The 17,668-nt window shown below is 41.2% G+C and overlaps 1 protein-coding gene across 1 annotated transcript in view; it reads right to left on the bottom strand.

The window, feature by feature from the left end:
• Nucleotides 1-17,668, bottom strand: part of DNAH8 (dynein axonemal heavy chain 8) — a 567,023-nt gene that overhangs the window by 125,937 nt on the left and 423,418 nt on the right. The window contains 7 exon segments of the mRNA XM_030557275.1: nucleotides 942-1,060; nucleotides 1,559-1,785; nucleotides 2,278-2,442; nucleotides 2,991-3,144; nucleotides 3,554-3,684; nucleotides 6,318-6,440; nucleotides 9,452-9,644. Of these exon segments, the coding sequence (XP_030413135.1) occupies nucleotides 942-1,060; nucleotides 1,559-1,785; nucleotides 2,278-2,442; nucleotides 2,991-3,144; nucleotides 3,554-3,684; nucleotides 6,318-6,440; nucleotides 9,452-9,644 (1,112 nt within the window).

The raw sequence follows: 17,668 nt of genomic DNA, 5'->3' as shown, positions 1-17,668 counted from the left end.
CAGTATTTGTACCACTCTTATCCTACCAAAGGACTTGGCCAATTGATGTTACTACCTGTCACACAACATGCACTCACCGTTGCAGCGCGTTGGTTACCTCAGGAATTAGCTCATCCCAGCCTCAGAGCACCTCCTGCTGGCCAGTGCTTGTCTTTTCATTATCAATCTCCACCACTGTAATTCAGGCCATGCGTCCCTCCCAGCCCGTGGTGCCTTTTCTCCTGGGTACTGCTCTGCAGCAGTGCCCACACACTCGGGGTCCTCCCCTCCCCAGGGAACCCCAATCCCCTAGGCCCACTTCGCCTCAGTGACCTACAGCCAGTCTTCACCTAACCCATTCTCTAAAGGGCAAACTGCAGTCTGAAATGGCCACTCATCATTGGCAAGGGATTGGACCAGCTGCCTCTCTCTTCCCTGGCTGCTTCCCCCCAGCTCTAGTACCTCCTCCAGCCCTGACAGCAAGTCCTCTGCCCTGGGGGTTTGCCAGGCTGGAGCTCCCCCAGCTTCTCCTGCCCTTCCCCAGCACTGCACTGTCTAAGGTATTCTTTGCTTTTTCAGACAGCCAGGTCCATCTCTCTCCAAGGCTGGAGAGAGACTCACTACCCCTTCTGGTCTGCCCTCTTTTATACCGGCTTGACCAGCTCTGATTGGAGGCTTCCTGCCTCTTCCTGATTGGCTCTCAGCCCCAGCCTTCCCCATTCTTTTTAACCCATTCAGAGCCAGCGTGGGGTGACTGCCCTGCTACACTACCACATATAGTACTCTGAAGTAACCATAATTTGAGTTACAAGGTTTAACATACACCTTTCAGGTTTGGGCTACTTGACTGTGATACAAAAGGGGAGTGATCCTACATGATCTGTGAATGAGAAGCCCAACAATAAAACAGAGGTCCTCTGGGACCATATCTAAGATTTATCTTTATTCCCTATTCATCTTACCTATTTGCATGCGTTCAGCTTGTTCATTAATGTTTCCTAGCTTTTCAGAATAAACATCTTTGTAACCATTTATGAAAGAGAGATAAGATTTGGGTGTAACATGAGCTCTTCGTCGATATCTGAAAGGCAGAAATTTAAAAAAATTATAATTTAATATATAACTTTCACATAGTATTTCATTGGAGATCTAAATAGCCACACTACTATCCAGGTCTTCAGTTTTAACTGAATTATTTTTTGAAAAACAGAAAGCAAATATTATATGGAAAGAGAAGCATTTCATGCAGTCAAAATGCAGCATCCCTTCACAATGATAATACTTAATGTCACCTTTTATGTGCAATTACATCTGTCCTTATCCACACAAGCTATATTAAAGTTTTATTGTACCATTTTTTATTCTTATGCTACAATTGGAATAAGGTTAATGAAGTTGCCACATATTTGTGATTATTATGGATGACTTTTGAATTTATTAAACACAAACTTCATTTCTGTATTAATAAACTGGAAAAGACAATTATTGCTTCATATATTATAGTGCCATAAACATTATTCCATAAATAGTAGTAATATTTTTGTGGTTGCTCAATTTTTAAATTTGTACAAAATGTTACCTTTGGAAATAATTCTCACAGCTCTCAGAAACCATATCATGAAAGAGGCCCATAGTTTCTACTACTTGTGTTTTAACTTCAGAAGAACAAACAATATTAAATTCTGAAAGGAAGTAACTGGCTACAGCAACAAGGGCTTCTTTAGGCCATCGATTGAACCAGTCCATAGTGCAGCCTGATATCAGACCAGGAAATTTCAAAGAACGTGCACGGAACTTCTCACCAACCTAACAAGAGTAACAGTTTTAAAACAATGTTTAATATAGTGTGTGTGATACCATATCTGATTTTATCCAAAACATTAACATGTAGATAAAATCTAAGCAATTTTTTTCTAATTCTTATAACATCATGCATAGTTTTTACCCTATATCTGCATCCTATTCTTTTTTATTATCTTGATATCCTCAATAAAATTAACAAAACAGTAGAAAAAAACCTCATATTAAAGATGAATGCTACTTAGTGTTTTAAAACTTCAATTAGTTGTACATTAATTTCAACTAAAAGCTTTACATCCACTAACACTTGCTTTGAGGGCTCTTGTTTTTCCGGCAACAATCAAGGACTTCAGTAAAACCTAAAATACTAAAAAATTGCATTCAATGCTTGATATATGTCCTGACTCTTCAAATTATAAACCTTGAATGATCACATCATGTTTTATATGGGAATCTACCCACAGAAATAAACAAGATAGTTATAAAAAGAAAACTCACTGGAGAAAAGCAGAGAACAACATGCAAATTCTTCTTTGACCGTGATATAAAATACTCATAAAGATTATCAAATGTAGGAGGAAATCGAGGCAGCTCTTTTTTCATCACAGATATTAGTCCTTGTGTAATTTCATCCAACTCATCCCGAGCAAATAAATTGGAAATCTTTATACAAAACCAAAATTGACAGGAAAAGAAATTGCATTAATTTAATTGAATTATAATATATTTTATAATTGTTATCTATCTGCCTTTACAAACACAGACACAATTTAGATGAACTAAGGGCCAAATTCTTCCTGATTTACACTCTATTCAACTTCATTAAAGACAATGGATGTTAAGGAAGAATAAAGCCCTAAACTAGCAAGTTCACCCTTCGATAATGGTGGCCTCTGAAATGCCCTCCTCACTTATTTTCTCCCTGATGCTTACATAATCTCTCTGAATCAAGTTGACATTGGATCATGGCTGCATGAAGAAATACTGTACTTTTATGAGCAGAAAAAGGTATTCTTGCGAGATACTGACCTAAATCTAGAAATTTATATTGAGATTCAGTTTGGGCCCCGAATGTCCCAAATTTGAGATAATTGGGTTTTAGATCCTTTCTAGCCCTATTAATTACTACAAAAATGAATGGCAATCAGGTATTAAGAGCAAATGTTGAAAATTTGTATTGCTAAAGTATACTGTCATTTTGAGGATCTAACCTCTCCTGAAGATAGCAGATTGTTAAGGTATTCCAGAAATGCTTCATCTTTTATTTCATTGTCAGTGAAAATGAAAGTGATGCCTTTTCCTTCTGCACCAGCTACTCTATATAGAAGTTTTAGATCATCTGTTAGATTGGAAACATTATAGGATCTATGAGGAAAAAGAGAAGTTACAAATTTGCTTAATGCACAATACAGAATCATTCCAATTTTTCAAATTATATTTAATATATAATTTGTAGAACGAATCATGACTATAATATCCACATACTTCAGCAAGGACAAGATCCATCTCCCTGTGAAATCAATTGAAAGATTCAGGCACAATTCAGGAAAGCATTTAAGAAAGTGCTTCTGAGCTATGATGGGTAGCTATAATTTGCTGAATTAGGGTCCTAGTGAGCAACCAATGATGCATAAATGAATCAGAGTGTAATAATTTTTTTGTTTACTGTTTTTAAAGATAGTGTTTAAAATAAAGATTAAAATATTTACATTTCCTCAAAAACATCAGCTTCTAGTTTTGGAGAGACAAACACCACAATATTTTTTTCATTTACCTGGTTAAAGTTATCTGAAATATTCTGTATCCAGCTATAAAAGAGGCCAATCTTGAAAGACTCTGTTTTCCAGAACCACCAACTCCTACAAGTAAAGCATTTCCACATGCAGTCCGAATTATTCGTGAAATCTATGCAGAAAAAATACAAGTAATCTGTGCTGTGTTTAGCTAGTTATAGAAGATGAGCAGAGTTAAATATCTGTTTTACTCCAAATCTCATTTGGGAGAATATTTTTTAAGTCTCAAAGATCAGCAGAAGGACACATGTTTTTATAGAAGACCTTTCCCACACAGAAAAATAAAGCTCGTACTTCCAAATAAAGCAACAGTATCTGAAGAGATACATGTGACTCAAGTGAAAGGGCTGCATTTTAAGAACATAGCTTCTAATTTATGAGTTGTATGTGGGATTTAAAATAAATATGTTTAAAATTTGCATTTAATTGTAGATTTAAGATTGAAATTTTCCAAGCTTAATCTCTTAATGAGTGGGACTTGTTAAAAAAAATGCACAAAAGCCATTTTTAATTAGCAGAAGAATGAAAAAAACCCACTTCTACCGTTATAGAAATGTTTGCAATTTTTTTCTAAAAACACAGCTCTTGATTAAAAGGTAGAGAAATAAAAATAGAGCATGGAAATATCTCTCACTGCAAAGAAGAGCCTTTCAGTGCTCTAATGAAAACTGGTTTTCCTTTGACCAACTTATGAGCTTTCAAGAATTGCACTCTGTCCATATAGGTGTGAAGCAATTCTCCAAAAAGGGCCATATTTTGGAGTTTAATGAACTCACCCTACACACATCCACATCATATAGAATTTGAAATCTTATATTATGTACATTTAGATGAGGTATAATGTGGAACTGCCAAGAGATGCCGTAAGCCAGTAGGTGAGCTGAAACAAGGGTACCCAAAATGAGAAGGTGTCTTTTTTTTTTTCTTCACAGTTCCAGAAACACTGCAGCATGACCATGACTATAGTTTGTACTGTTTAAGTTAATTTCAATACCTTAATGTGGTGTTTATTGGTCAAAGCTAACAAACGACAATGTATTAAAAGATGATTACTTTTGCATAGGCAAGTATTTTTTTTCAGAAATAATGAAATTGTTTAGCATGTGGCAAAAATGGTGAATATTAAAAGTTTGCAAGACACCAACATGAAATATTTTCACATCACATATTGTCAAATTATCTCACAAGTGATAATAGTTTTCTAGACTGTATTTTCAGTTGAAATTTGCCCAACAGATCAGGCTCACACTTAAAATTGTGCACCAGTAGCAATAGACTGCATGCACATAGTTTGTACTGCATACTGGGTTGAAATAAATGTCCATGAATTCCTAATGTAATGCTTCTCCATTTGTAAGCTTTTGTACATATAATCTTGCATCTAGTCTGCCTTAAAAAAGTTTTTGTGACTGCATCCTAAGGGTATATCTACATAGTGAAATAGCTCAGAAGGTACTGTACAATAACTATTCCAAACTAGCTCCCCATGTGAACACTCTTATTCCACACTAACGCCACATCTACACTGCACACTACTTTTAGTGGTATGTAGATTACATCCACTACCCATACCCCTAGCATGGGAAAAGTGTTGACGGAGAGGCACTGCTTAGGTCAGTAGAGTAAGGATATCCCTGAATCCTGTGGGTATGTACCAGGGTATGTACCCTACTCATCAAATCAGTGCCTCCCTCATCTGCACTACTACTTTTAGCAATGTGGTGTCCTCCTGCTTCCCTGCTGCTGAAGACTTTCCCTAAAGCAGGGAAAGGCTCCAGCAGCAGGAAAAGTTCTGGCAGCTCCCTGCAGCATCAACCCTTTCCCTTCTACAGGGAAAGACTCCTGCAGTGCAGAGCTACCAGTAGCTTTCTAGTCAGTGGGAAAAGGCTTTGGAGGTGGGAGGCAGTGGGGAAAGACTCTGGTGTGCCCCACTGCCAAGCCTTTCCCTGCTGTCTCCCCCCACCAGTCTTTCACTGACATGGGAAGCTACATACCCCATGTGGACGCAGACTGCTTTTCATTGTGGCATATAGCTACACATACCCTACATAGCACTGCCAGTAGTGTCAAGTGCAGACATTGCCTAAGGGTGCCTTTTTTGCAGCTTAGCTTTATCCAAAGTGGCACTCTTAGTACTATAGTGTACACATGGGCCATTAGTATGGAATAGCTATTATGGTTTAAATTCACACTCTAGCTTATTTCACAATAGCTTCCCCATATAGACAAGCCCTAAGACTTGGCAATTTTTGCTCTTGGCAAACAATGAAACCATCCCACACTGTTATTGTATAATATGTCTGTCTTTAAAGCTTCCTTTAATACAGTTATTTAATATATATTGTCTTCTTAATGCATAGTTTTATATTTATTTAAAGTAGCTTTCATATTCCATTCTTTACTGATATCTTTATACTGTTCAAATCCTCCTGTATATTCCCCAGATCTTTCTTTATATTAACACCTAACTTTGTATTGTCTTTGCATGGTAATTTTTCAGATTATGCAGCTTTCTCCATCCACCACATAACATGTGCAAATTGAAAACTACTGTCCACTTATCAAACCTTTTGAACATCACTCCCTGCTTCCTTCCAAGAACATTTAGCTTTACACACAACTACCCTCTATACCTTACCTGACAATTCCAAATTCAAATTATCAGTTTAATTCTACTATTCATGTGACTCCTGAGGTCTAGTAACCTAAATTAAATGTATTATTAAATGCTGTAAAAAACAAAACCTTAACGAGATGTGTCATTGCATCTTTAAAAAACACCAAATCGAGAAATGATCCCCTAATGGTTTCATTGTATTGCCTCTGGTACGTTTGTAATTTTTCACATAGAAATTCAAAGCTCGGGACCTGAAAGAGAGAGAAAAAAGGCAAGTAAAATAACAATGTTAATAGATAAATCCTACCATATGAGTATCACTAAAAGATAAAAACACTTATCTGAATAAAATTATGTAGGCAAATTTTACTTCCCAGTAACTGGAGATCAATTAATTTGCTGCATCAATAGACTCTCTCTTTCAGAATTGTGTCCCATTATATAGTCAGGAACTGTTAACAGCATTTACAACTAAAATGGGCTTGCATGTTCTGACATGGCACATAAACTGCATCTTCACAAGGAATCCAGCCCTTAGCTCCTGCTTTTTTTCACTTGTTCTTATCTAGGACACTGGTGTTCTTATTAGTTCCTTCAAGAACTATTTGCTTGTGGCTTATTTATATTAGGACAGATTCTCAGTTGTGCTGAATTTACACTTTGCACTATTGAGGAAAGTAAGATGAAAAGGTGGCTCAAAGCCACATTTTCAGCTCCCTTGATTCTCGGACAGTTGTGGATTGAAACTGTTCTCCAAGTAATTTAAAACATCTTACAGAGGCTCAATTTGCTGAGTCACAGAGTTGAAGACTAACCCATTGTTATGGAGGAGTCTCTGGAGTGGTCTCAGCAGGTGTGGAGGAATGCAGAGACCAACAACTCATCTAAACTCTCAACCCCCTGTTCTGGCAGACTGATGGCTGGAAATAATGGCAAACATGAGCTTGGAACAATCATGGCAGTATTCCCCTTTTGTGGCTTCTGAGAGGATCTCCATTATAGATGGAATAACTCTGAACCTTTGGCTTGATCCATTTGACCTGTCCCACCATGATGGGGGAGGGAGAACACATGGAGAAATATAACTTGTTGGGGGATCTTGTTTGAAGAACAAAGTCCCAAAATGTTGGCCCCTAAAGAAGAATAGAGTGTAGGGGAAATAATTTTCTTGTTGCTGCCTCAACATTAGAATTAAAAGCTAGTATTCCAAAGGATAAGGAGAATGCTGAAAGATCACTGGTACAGAAGTGGTCCACTAATTTCAGGAAGATAGTGTGGCAAGGCACCTTCTCAGTCTCCCCAGCCTCTGCTGCTTTTAGCCCTGGTGAGACAGGCTTGGGTAATGTGGTCCCCCTTGGGACACAGGGGAAGTCTGCTCCCCGTATCTCCACCAGTCCTGTTTAGAGTATTTTTACTCCCTTGTGGGAGAGAGTACTGCCTCTCCTCCTGGTGAGGCTCACTGTCTTGCTGCTCCTACACTCCTGGCATCAGGGCTCCTTCTCTCTCTGCTCTTCTACCCCTCCCTTGCAGCTGTCTGTCCTGAGTTTATCACAATAGGTACAACCTAAATATTTCATACTACAAAAGGGTTAGGAATCAGACATTTGCTAGAAATTCAGTCTAAAATTTTCTTTGCTAATTTCACCTATAATTCCTGATTATATCTCCTTGTATGATTCAAAAGAATCCATCTCCTTCCTTGGGTTTAACAACCTTCAAATATATATGCACAATTATATTGTCCCTGTCTGTTGGCCAAAGTAACAGTATATAAATGTTATTTTTTTTAAATCTTTCCTCATAAATCAATCCCCACATTTATATTGCTCTTTTCTGCATTGATTCAAATTTTTCAACAACTTTATGATAATTAGCTTGCCAAAATAGAACACAATATTTTAGGTGCAGTTCCAATAGCCTTTCATGAAAAGGTACAAATGCCTTCTCTGCTTTGAGATGTGATGTTTCTTTATACACTGCACAAAATTACTTTGGCATCTCACGTGTAAATTTGCAGTCTACTGTCAACCCAGATCTCTTTCACTATTGCTGTTTTCCAAGAATCTCCCTCCATGAATCTGTGTATTGGATTATTTTCCCCAGATGCAGTAGATTTGCATTTTTCCAGAATGGATCTTATTTTATTATTTCTTTAAATGTGCAATACGATCACATAAGTGTAAGATCACAGTTTCAACCCACAACTATGTTGAAAATTTATATGTGCATATAGTACATGGTCAATCTTCAGGCCTGCCTGTAATTTTTCTTTCATTTAGATGTATGATTGGTTTTAAATCACTTTTAAATGCTACTTAAACTAAAAGTTTTAGGATCCAATTGGTATACAATTGCCTATTTTACATGTACATTCAGGCACATTATTTTGAAAACATAGTCTTGTGTAAAAATATTTCCCGTAGAGGTTCAAACTTAGATTTTCTAATGAAAGCTACCACAAAAAGTTGATAAGTCAATTTTTTCAAGCGGGGGAAAAATGTCAGCTAGAAAATTTGTTGCCAAACAAAGGTAAACTATATTAACAATTAAAATGTACTTAAAATCAGCAAAGAAAAGTTACATTTGAACTCCAACACATTAAAAAAAGCATCAGACACATGTAGCTCCAAGTCATGGGCAGATGGGGAAAAAAAGTAAAACTCAGGTAGAAAGGAGACTGAGCATCTTTTTATTTAGAATGTCTTGCAGTGACTGCTTCAAGGCTTGAGAAGGTACCTTTCTCCTCCTGATTCAACACCAACCTCCTGTTTGGTCTTGACAATAACTTTCTTTACAAATGAAGTAAAACACGTGGCCACTGCTGCTCTTCCTGAATTAGCATTCTCATGTGTGTTATGAAGAAAGAATCTCAATTTGTCTGTACCAACCCCCACAGTCTTAAAGGGCATACTGCAGGCAGCACAGGAGCACACAATCCTGTTAGTTCTTAAAATTGTTTCACTGGTTCTGTGTAGCCAGAAATATGTCTTTAAGACTGGAGAACAGTAGAGTAAAAAGGAAGAGAATGAACAGCCTATATTTATATCAGATGGATTGTTTACCACATTTTAAATTGCTTTTTAAAGATGTAGATTTACATGATTAACTCTAAACTAATTTGTGACCAATCTAAAAATGTATTCCCTAAACCAAAATTTGTGCATTTATTTGATAAAACTTTCAATATGATCCCGACAATATACCACATTTAATAATTAAAAAAACCTTTGAATGCCTAATTTTGAGGTGCAAAATAAAATACCATTTCATAAACTTTGGGTGCTTCAAATACAAAATCTTCAGGTTCATCACCAGTCGGTTCAGGCATATCCTGTAAAAAATCTACAAAATATGGTTCAGCATGGAGAACTGATGCTAATTCCGGATCCACATGTTCCTCAATCACTCTAGAAGTGGCTTTATCAAACCAAGCTACATCTTCATCATTAACAAACCTACAAGACACAGATTAATACAATTTAAAAGAATGGAAACACTTTTTAGCTAAAAAGGAATGAAAATAGTTAATTAAACACTGAACTGACTCAAGTAAAACACAATTAGATAATGATAGCCACCGAAATTTAAGTGCCACTATGTTTTACAAGTACAATATTCATATTTCTATATTATAGAATAATGTAACTTTCTGACTTTCACCCAGTTACGACAGAAAATTGTATTTATTAGTTAAATAAGGGGAAATGATTCACTGATAGCTGTGCTTAATCAGAGCCCTACCTTTTCTCCCATCTTACTATGGGATTCAGTACAGCTAAAGTCATGATGCCATCTTTCAGGCAGCAAGGAAATAAAAAATAGTGAAAAGTAGAAGGGATATACCTGTATAGGCTGATTTCACACCTTGATCCTTCAGACTGCTCCTATACCAAAATCCACAAATAGCAGAGGAAACACAAACAGAGAAGAAAGAATACAGAAGAGAGGAAGGGAGGAATGCAGGATGAGAGAAAGCTGAGAACACTGATACAATTACTGGTGAGGAATTTTCTTTAGTTAAGCCTCTTCTTTTGCTTCTATCCTCCTTATGGATTCAAACAAGCTCTCAGAATTATGAAGCAGTTCCTTTGTAGTGGGAGTGTGATTTCTTAAGACACAGCTAGGAACATTCTGCTTAGTAGTAGTAAGTAAGAGTGTGCGATGGGGACTATCTCAGGTTCTAGAAAAAGGAAAAGTGGGTAGCTAAGAAGAACTCTGAATCACAGATATTTAAATGTGCTGATATTCATCCTTCTTTTCTCCTCCTTCTCAGTGATGAAATATTGGGGGGTGGAAAGAATGGGACAACCCCAAATCAGACAGCTGTGAGCAAAGCTCTGTGCTTTTGGATGAGAAGGCAAAAATACTGAAGAACTGAGGGGGCAAATTAGCCTATATATAACCCCTAAATGTCATTATTATTTTACTAGCATTCTGACAGATGGCACCATAACACTAGCTGTGCTGAACCCAAAGCAGGGTAGGAGAAGACAATGCATGAACATTATATAAATACATTAATCTTTCATGTCCCTTTATGTACTTTGGTATTATCCAATCAATGCAGAATGTGAATGTATTCAGGAAATTGATATCACATAAATTGCACGCTAAAAACAATGTCTTTCACTTTATAGCTGGCTCTCCCTAAAAGGGTTTTATTTTGAAGCTTCATGACATAATATTTTATGAGTGGATATGGTCCTGACTTCAAATTCGAACCGAGTCTCATCCTTCTTCTTCCACTAAACAGGGCACTAATGTCTGTACGAATATATATTTTTGTTTATGTATACTTTTGTTTCTCATAATGTGCATCAGTAAGCATAATTTAAGGCACAAAAAATTTATGCACAGATAATGTACTCTACAGCTGATTTATGTTAAGTAGTCTTTTTTATACTATGGGGCAATGAGAGTGTCTGGCTGAAGCAGGAAACTCTTCTTACTTTCATTTATAATCTTGAGAATAAGAAAATGCAAATTGCTGCATAGAATTTTAGATTTCCTCTATAAACTCCCTTCACTCTGCTGGAATTTCAAGCATCCAGAGGGGCTGTAGGAACTAAGCAGGGTTTTCCACTCAGGGTATGGCTACACAGGAGACTTGCAGCGCTGGTGGTGGCTTTACAGTGCTGCAACTTACTCACCGTTCACACTTGCAAGGTACATACAGCGCTGTATCTCCCTGGCTGCAGCACTGGCTGTACACCTGGTCTGCCTGGGGAATAACGATTGCAGCACTGGTGATGCAGCGCTGCTCTGCCAGTGTGGCCACCAAAAGCGCTGCAATTGGCCTCCAGAGTATTCAGAGGTATCCCAGAATGCCTGTTCAGCCACTCTGCTCATCAGTTCGCACTCTACTGTCCTGGCCTCAGGTGACCAGCCCTTTAAATGCCCCGGGAATTTTAAAAATCCTCTTCCTGTTTGCTCAGCCAGGTGTGGAGTGCAATCAGAATCTTTGCAGGTGACCATGCTTCCACGCGCCAAACGAGCCCCAGCATGGAGCAATGGCGAATTGCTGGACCTCATCAGTGTTTGGGGTGAGGAAGCTGTGCAGTCACAGCTGCGCTCCAGCCGTAGGAATTACGATACTATTGGGCAGATATCAAGGGCCATGCTGGAAAGGGGCTATGACCGGGATGCAGTGCAGTGCAGGGTTAAAGTGAAGGAGCTGCAGAGTGCCTATTGCAAAGCCCGTGAGGGAAACCGCCACTCCAGTGCTGCCCCCACAACCTGCTGTTTTTACAAGGAGCTGGACGCAATACTTGGGGGTGACCCCACTGCCAATCCGACGACTACGATGGACACTTCAGAGCGGGGGGGGGAGGAGAGGAGGAGGATGGGGAGGGGGAGGGGAAGGAGGGGGAGGAAACCAAGAGTGAGGGTACTGGGGTGGAGGGAGACACCCCGGAATCCCAGGAGGCATGCAGCCAGGAGCTCTTCTCAAGCCAAGAGGAAGGTAGCCAGTCGCAGCAGCGGTACTAGGTGAAGGACAAGCAGAGGAGCGGGTTCCCGGTAAGCGGCTTTTATTTTCAGAATGGAAATGTTTCAGGAGAGGAAGGGGGGGTTAGGGCTGCATGCATGCATGCCTAGATGTGGAATAGCCCATTGATGTGGTCTATCACATCACGGTAATTGGCCTCGGTAATCTCTTCAAAAGTTTCAGCCAGAGCGTGGGCAATGCGCTTGCGCGAGTTTATAGGAAGATCCACTGTGGTCCTTGTCCCAGTCAGGCTAACTCGTCCGATCCACTGTGCCGCAAGGGGTAGGGGGACCATTGCTGCACACAGGCAAGCTGCATAGGGGCCAGGGTGGAATCCGCATTGCTGTAGAAGACCCTCCCGCTCTTCCCAGGTGACCCACAGCAGTGAGATATCTTCCAGAATTAACTCCTGTGGAAAATGTTGGAAGACTGTTCAGTGTAGCTGCCTCCAGAAGCAGTTTGCTTTCCCCAATGCACAGAAACCCCTGCACATCCCTGAAGCAATCAGTCCCCCTTCCCAGGTGACCCGCAGCAGCAAGATAGCTTCCAGGATTAACTCCTGTGGAAAATGTTGGGAGACTGTTCAGTGTAGCTGCCCCTAGAAGCAGTTTGCTTTCCCCAACACACAGAAACCCTTGCACATCCCTGAAACAATCAGTCCCCCTTACTCACCATTTTGTGGATCCTGTGGGTTATGTGCGCTCTGTTTGGTATGGGAAAAGTATGCTAAGGTTAAGACTGTAAACTCCTTCACTGTGTGGGAATAACTTTCTGGGTGAGATTATAAACAAAGCAGCCTCTGTTAACTGTTGCCATTTTTGCCTTTCCAAAAGTGTCCTTGACTACTCGACTGCCTGTATCATCCACTGCTCAGAGGCTACAAAACCTCAGGAAGAAGCCGCGAAAAAGCAGAAAAGACATGCTGAAAGCAGTTATGGATCAGTCTGCCAGAGACAGTAAAAAACTGAGGGAATGGGAAAGCAGGCTCCGCCAGAGAAACACAGCGGCTAAGAAGAAAAGCACAAAACAGCTGATAAGAATCCTGGTGCGCCAAGTGGACTCTATCCAGTCACTCGTAGCCATGCAGCCATGCCCCCCCGCCCCATCCCAAAGCTCTTTCCCTTGTGCCCCAATTTCAGCTCCAAACCCCCTTCCCCAGCATCCAGGTTCTTACCACCACCAGCTGCCCCCAACACCTATACGTTCACCAACCAGCCCTGAGAACTATGACCCTTACCCTCTGCACTCAACCCCCATCACCATGCAGTATTTTCATCCTGAAATGCAGCAGTCATTGTACAGCACTCCAGACAGGACATATTCAAACCTGTGACTGTACCGTTCCCCACCCCACCTGCCTGCCCTTTTAGGTTCCCAAAATGTTGTGTGTCTGTCAAGAAAGTTATTTTCTTTTCAATAAATGAATTCTTGGCTTTGAAAACAGTCTTTATTATTGCAGAAAGTGAAAGATACCGTAGCCCAGGAAAGAAACATGCACTGCAAATAATTTCAGGAAAAACAGATTCCTACTAACATTGTAACCACTGCACTTCACTCCCGTGCAAGGCACCAAACATTACTGTTGGTTTTCAGCCTCAAATTCCTCCCTCAAGGCATCCCTAATCCTTGTAGCCCTGTGTTGGGCCTCTCTAGTAGCCCTGCTCTCTGGCTGTGCAAATTCAGCCTCCAGGCGTTGAACCTCGGAGGTCCATTCCTGACTGAATGTTTCACCCTTCCCTTCACAAATATTATGGAGGGTACAGCACATGGATATAACTGCAGGGATGCTGCTTTCCCCCAAGTCTAGCTTCCCATACAGAGATCTCCAGCACCCTTTTTAAATGGCCAAAAGCACACTCCACAGTCATTCAGCACTGGCTCAGCCTGTAGATGAACCAGTCCTTGCTGCTATCAAGCTTCCCTGTATATGGTTTCATGAGCCAAGGCATTAATGGGTAAGCGGGGTCTCCAAGGATCACAATGGGCATTTCAACATCCCCTACTGTGATCTTCCGGTCTGGGAAAAAAGTCCCAGCCTGCATCTTCCTGAACAGGCCACTGTTCCGAAAGATGGGTGCATCATGCACCTTTCCAGGCCAGCCTGTGTTAATGTCGATGAAAAGCCCATGGTGATCCACAAGTGCCTGGAGAACCATAGAGAAATACCCCTTCCGATTAATGTACTCGGATGCTAGGTGGGGTGGTGCCAGAATAGGAATATGCATCCCATCTATCGCCCCTCCACAGGTAGGGAAACCCATTTGTGCAAAGCCATCCACAATGTCCTGCATGTTCCTCAGAGTCACGGTTCTTCTTAGCAGGATGCGATTAATGGCCTTGCAACCTCGCATCAACACGATTCCAATGGTCGACTTTCCCACTCCAAACTGGTTTGTGACCGATCGGTAGCTGTCTGGAGTTGCCAGCTTCCAGACTGCAATAGCCACCCGCTTCTCCACTGGCAGGGCAGCTCTCAACCTTGTGTCTTTGCGCCGCAGGGTGGGGGTGAGTTCAGCACACGGTCCCATGAAAGTGGCTTTTCTCATCCGAAAGTTCTGCAGCCACTGATTGTCATCCCAGACTTCCATGATGATGTGATCCCACCACTCAGTGCTTGTTTCCCGAGCCCAAAAGGGGCGTTCCACAGTGCTGATCATTTCCGTGAATGCCAGAAGAAATTTAGTGTCATATGCATCAGGAGAATCAATATCATCGTCGGACCCCTCACTGTCACTTTGGAGCTGAAGGAATAGCTCAACTGCCAAACGTGATGTGCTGGCGACACTCATCAGCAAAGTCCTCAGCAGCTCGGGCTCCATTTCCCACAGAAATCACGCTGCACAGAAACCGTTGGAAGACTTACAATGGCGCCAAACGGGGACGGAAAAACAGTGACTGCTGGGATGTGAAGCGATGCATCACGGGGCATTGGGACAGGAAGCAGAATGACCCGCACCCTTCTGTCCCCTTCCCACAACCCACGGCGCCAAAATGGGAAGAGGTGCTCTGTGGGATAGCTGCCCACAATGCACCACTCCCAACAGCGCTGCAAATGCTGCAAATGTGGCCACACTGCAGTGCTGGTAGCTGTCAGTGTGCCCACACTGCAGCGCTTTCCCTACACAGCTGTACGAAGACAGCTGTAACTCACAGCGCTGTACAGCTGTAAGTGTAGCCATACCCTCAGTGATTCTTCCCACCCCCTAACAGCTGCTGTGGCACCAGCAGTGAGCTCAGGGAAATGGTCTGCCTTCCTCCACTCATAGTTCTCCCTTGCTGACATTCGGCCAGTGTGGAGCTCCCTAGGGAAAAGGGAGAGGCAGCAGCCAATGGATTCTGGCAGAGACAGAGACTCATGGTGAAGCATGCTTGGTAAATAAGGGGTTTCAGATAGAAATGATTAGAGGGATCAGTTCAAGTGAGAACAGGTTCAGAAAATGGGATGGCAGAAGGGATGGGTGTCAGAAGTACAGCCTGGTGGGTGAACTCAAGAGGTATCGGGGAGTGAAAGGGGACAGGCTGTTCAAATAGGGATACAAGGAGAACAGGCTGAGGGAATGGGGGAAAGAGAGGCTCAAGGTGTAACTTTTAACTTTTTTTATGTGTTTTAGCTGTCATTATTTGCTGCAGTCTACATGCCAATGTATATTGAGCCTATTTTTGCTTCATTCCTATTTTAGGAAGCCTGTGATCAGTATTTTGGAAAGCTCCAGCTTTTAAAACTTTACTGCCTTCTTTATACCAGAAGATTATTGGAATATAAAAATTATAGCCTGCCTCCACTTGACTACCAGAGGCAAGCATTGTGAAGGAGAGGTTACTCACCTTGTGCAGTAACTGGCATTCTTCGAGATGTGCATTCCTGTGGGTGCTCTACTTTAGATACGCATGCACCCTGCGCCTTTGATCGGAGATTTTTGGTAGCAATGCCCATTTGACCCACATTTGTACCCTACATATCATCATGTCCTGTACTGAGGCTATATAGGGCTGTGCAGGCAAACCGCCCCCAGTTCCTTCTTTACTGCAAAGTCCCACAGAGGAAACCTTGAAGCAGAGGGGAAGAAAGGTGGGTAGTGGAACACTCACACTGACACAAATCTTGAAGAACTCCAGTTACTGCCCAAGGTGAGTAATCTCTCCTTCTTCAAGTAGTGTCCCTGTGGGTGTTCTACTTCAGGCGACTCCATGGCAGTAACCTCTTAAGAAGGTGGGAGTTTTGGAACAAAGGCTATCACAAAAGAAAGAACTGTGTTGCATCCTGCAGCATGTGATCTTCCAGAGTTAACCAAAGCATAATGGGTGGAAAATGTAAGCACTGAGGATCATGTTGCAGACCTGAAGATTTCAGCAACTGAATGTCCTTAAGTAGGGAAACGCTGTAGCCTATGCTCTAGTCGAATGCACAATCACTTGTAGAGGAGGTGGAATCTCAGCCGAACTGTAACAGGCAATAAACGCATCCAGAGATCCAGTGAGAAAATGAAGACAGAGGCTCCCTTAGACCTATCTGTAATACAAATAAAGAGTCTAGGAGTCTTCCTGAATGCCGTAGTGCTGTCCAAGTAAAAGGCTAATGACTTCTTAACATGCAGTGCATGAAAGGCAGATTCCTGTATAGACTAATGCAACTTAAGAAAGAAAACTGAAAGGTGAATAGTTTAGTTAATGGCCACTAAAATCCATCTTCAGAGACAGATGTAGCAGCAAGACCACAGTTAATATCCCAAAATTAACCTTGACGTAACTCATAGAAAGGCCTGATGTTTTCAATTCCAACAGCTAATCCAAGATAGTGGAAATATGACTGGACAGGTGAAAGATGAAGCCGGTTACACCAGAGATGATATCTTCTCCATTTCTGAAGGTAAGTGTGTCTTGTAGATTACTTTCTGCTACTTAAAATTACATTTTGTATCCTTGATGAACAGGCTGCCTTTAATCCTGAGAACCACTGAGGAACCATGCTTGTACTTGCAGAATGTTCAGACTGGGCTGAAGTATCTGATCTACATCATAAGAGAACAGCGGAAGTTTGGTAGGGGAGCTGCCACAGGGTGAGAGGGTGAGGGATGAGTATGTTGAGGTAAGGAAACCAAACTTGTCTTGGTCAAGTTGGTGCAATCAAAATTACCTTGGCTTGGTCCAGTCTGATCTTGATGAAGATCTTTAAGGGTATGCCTAAAAAAGATTTTTTGTCCATGTAATGAAGAAAGCATCTGCTAGAAAATGGGAGTCGAGTTCTTACTTGCAGGTGTTGCCCTAGAGTCCTTTAGGGTATGAAGCTAGTCATCCAGGAAATCTGTGAAAAGCTTGTGACCCTCAACAGGTAAATCTTCCAGTGTGGATTGCACTTCCAAAGGAAAACCAGACAACTGAAGCCAAGAAACTTTTTTCATTACTCTTGTGGTGAAAATATACCTGGCTGCAGTATCTGCCACATCAAGTGAAGCCTGCAAAGATGTTTTTGCCAAGAGCTGACCTTTCTTTATT

The sequence above is a fragment of the Gopherus evgoodei genome, chromosome 3, assembly GCF_007399415.2.
Source record: "Gopherus evgoodei ecotype Sinaloan lineage chromosome 3, rGopEvg1_v1.p, whole genome shotgun sequence".
Lineage (NCBI taxonomy): Eukaryota > Metazoa > Chordata > Testudines > Testudinidae > Gopherus > Gopherus evgoodei.
Note: the sequence above shows the minus strand (reverse complement) of the source record. Positions and strands in the feature narration are given on the sequence as shown.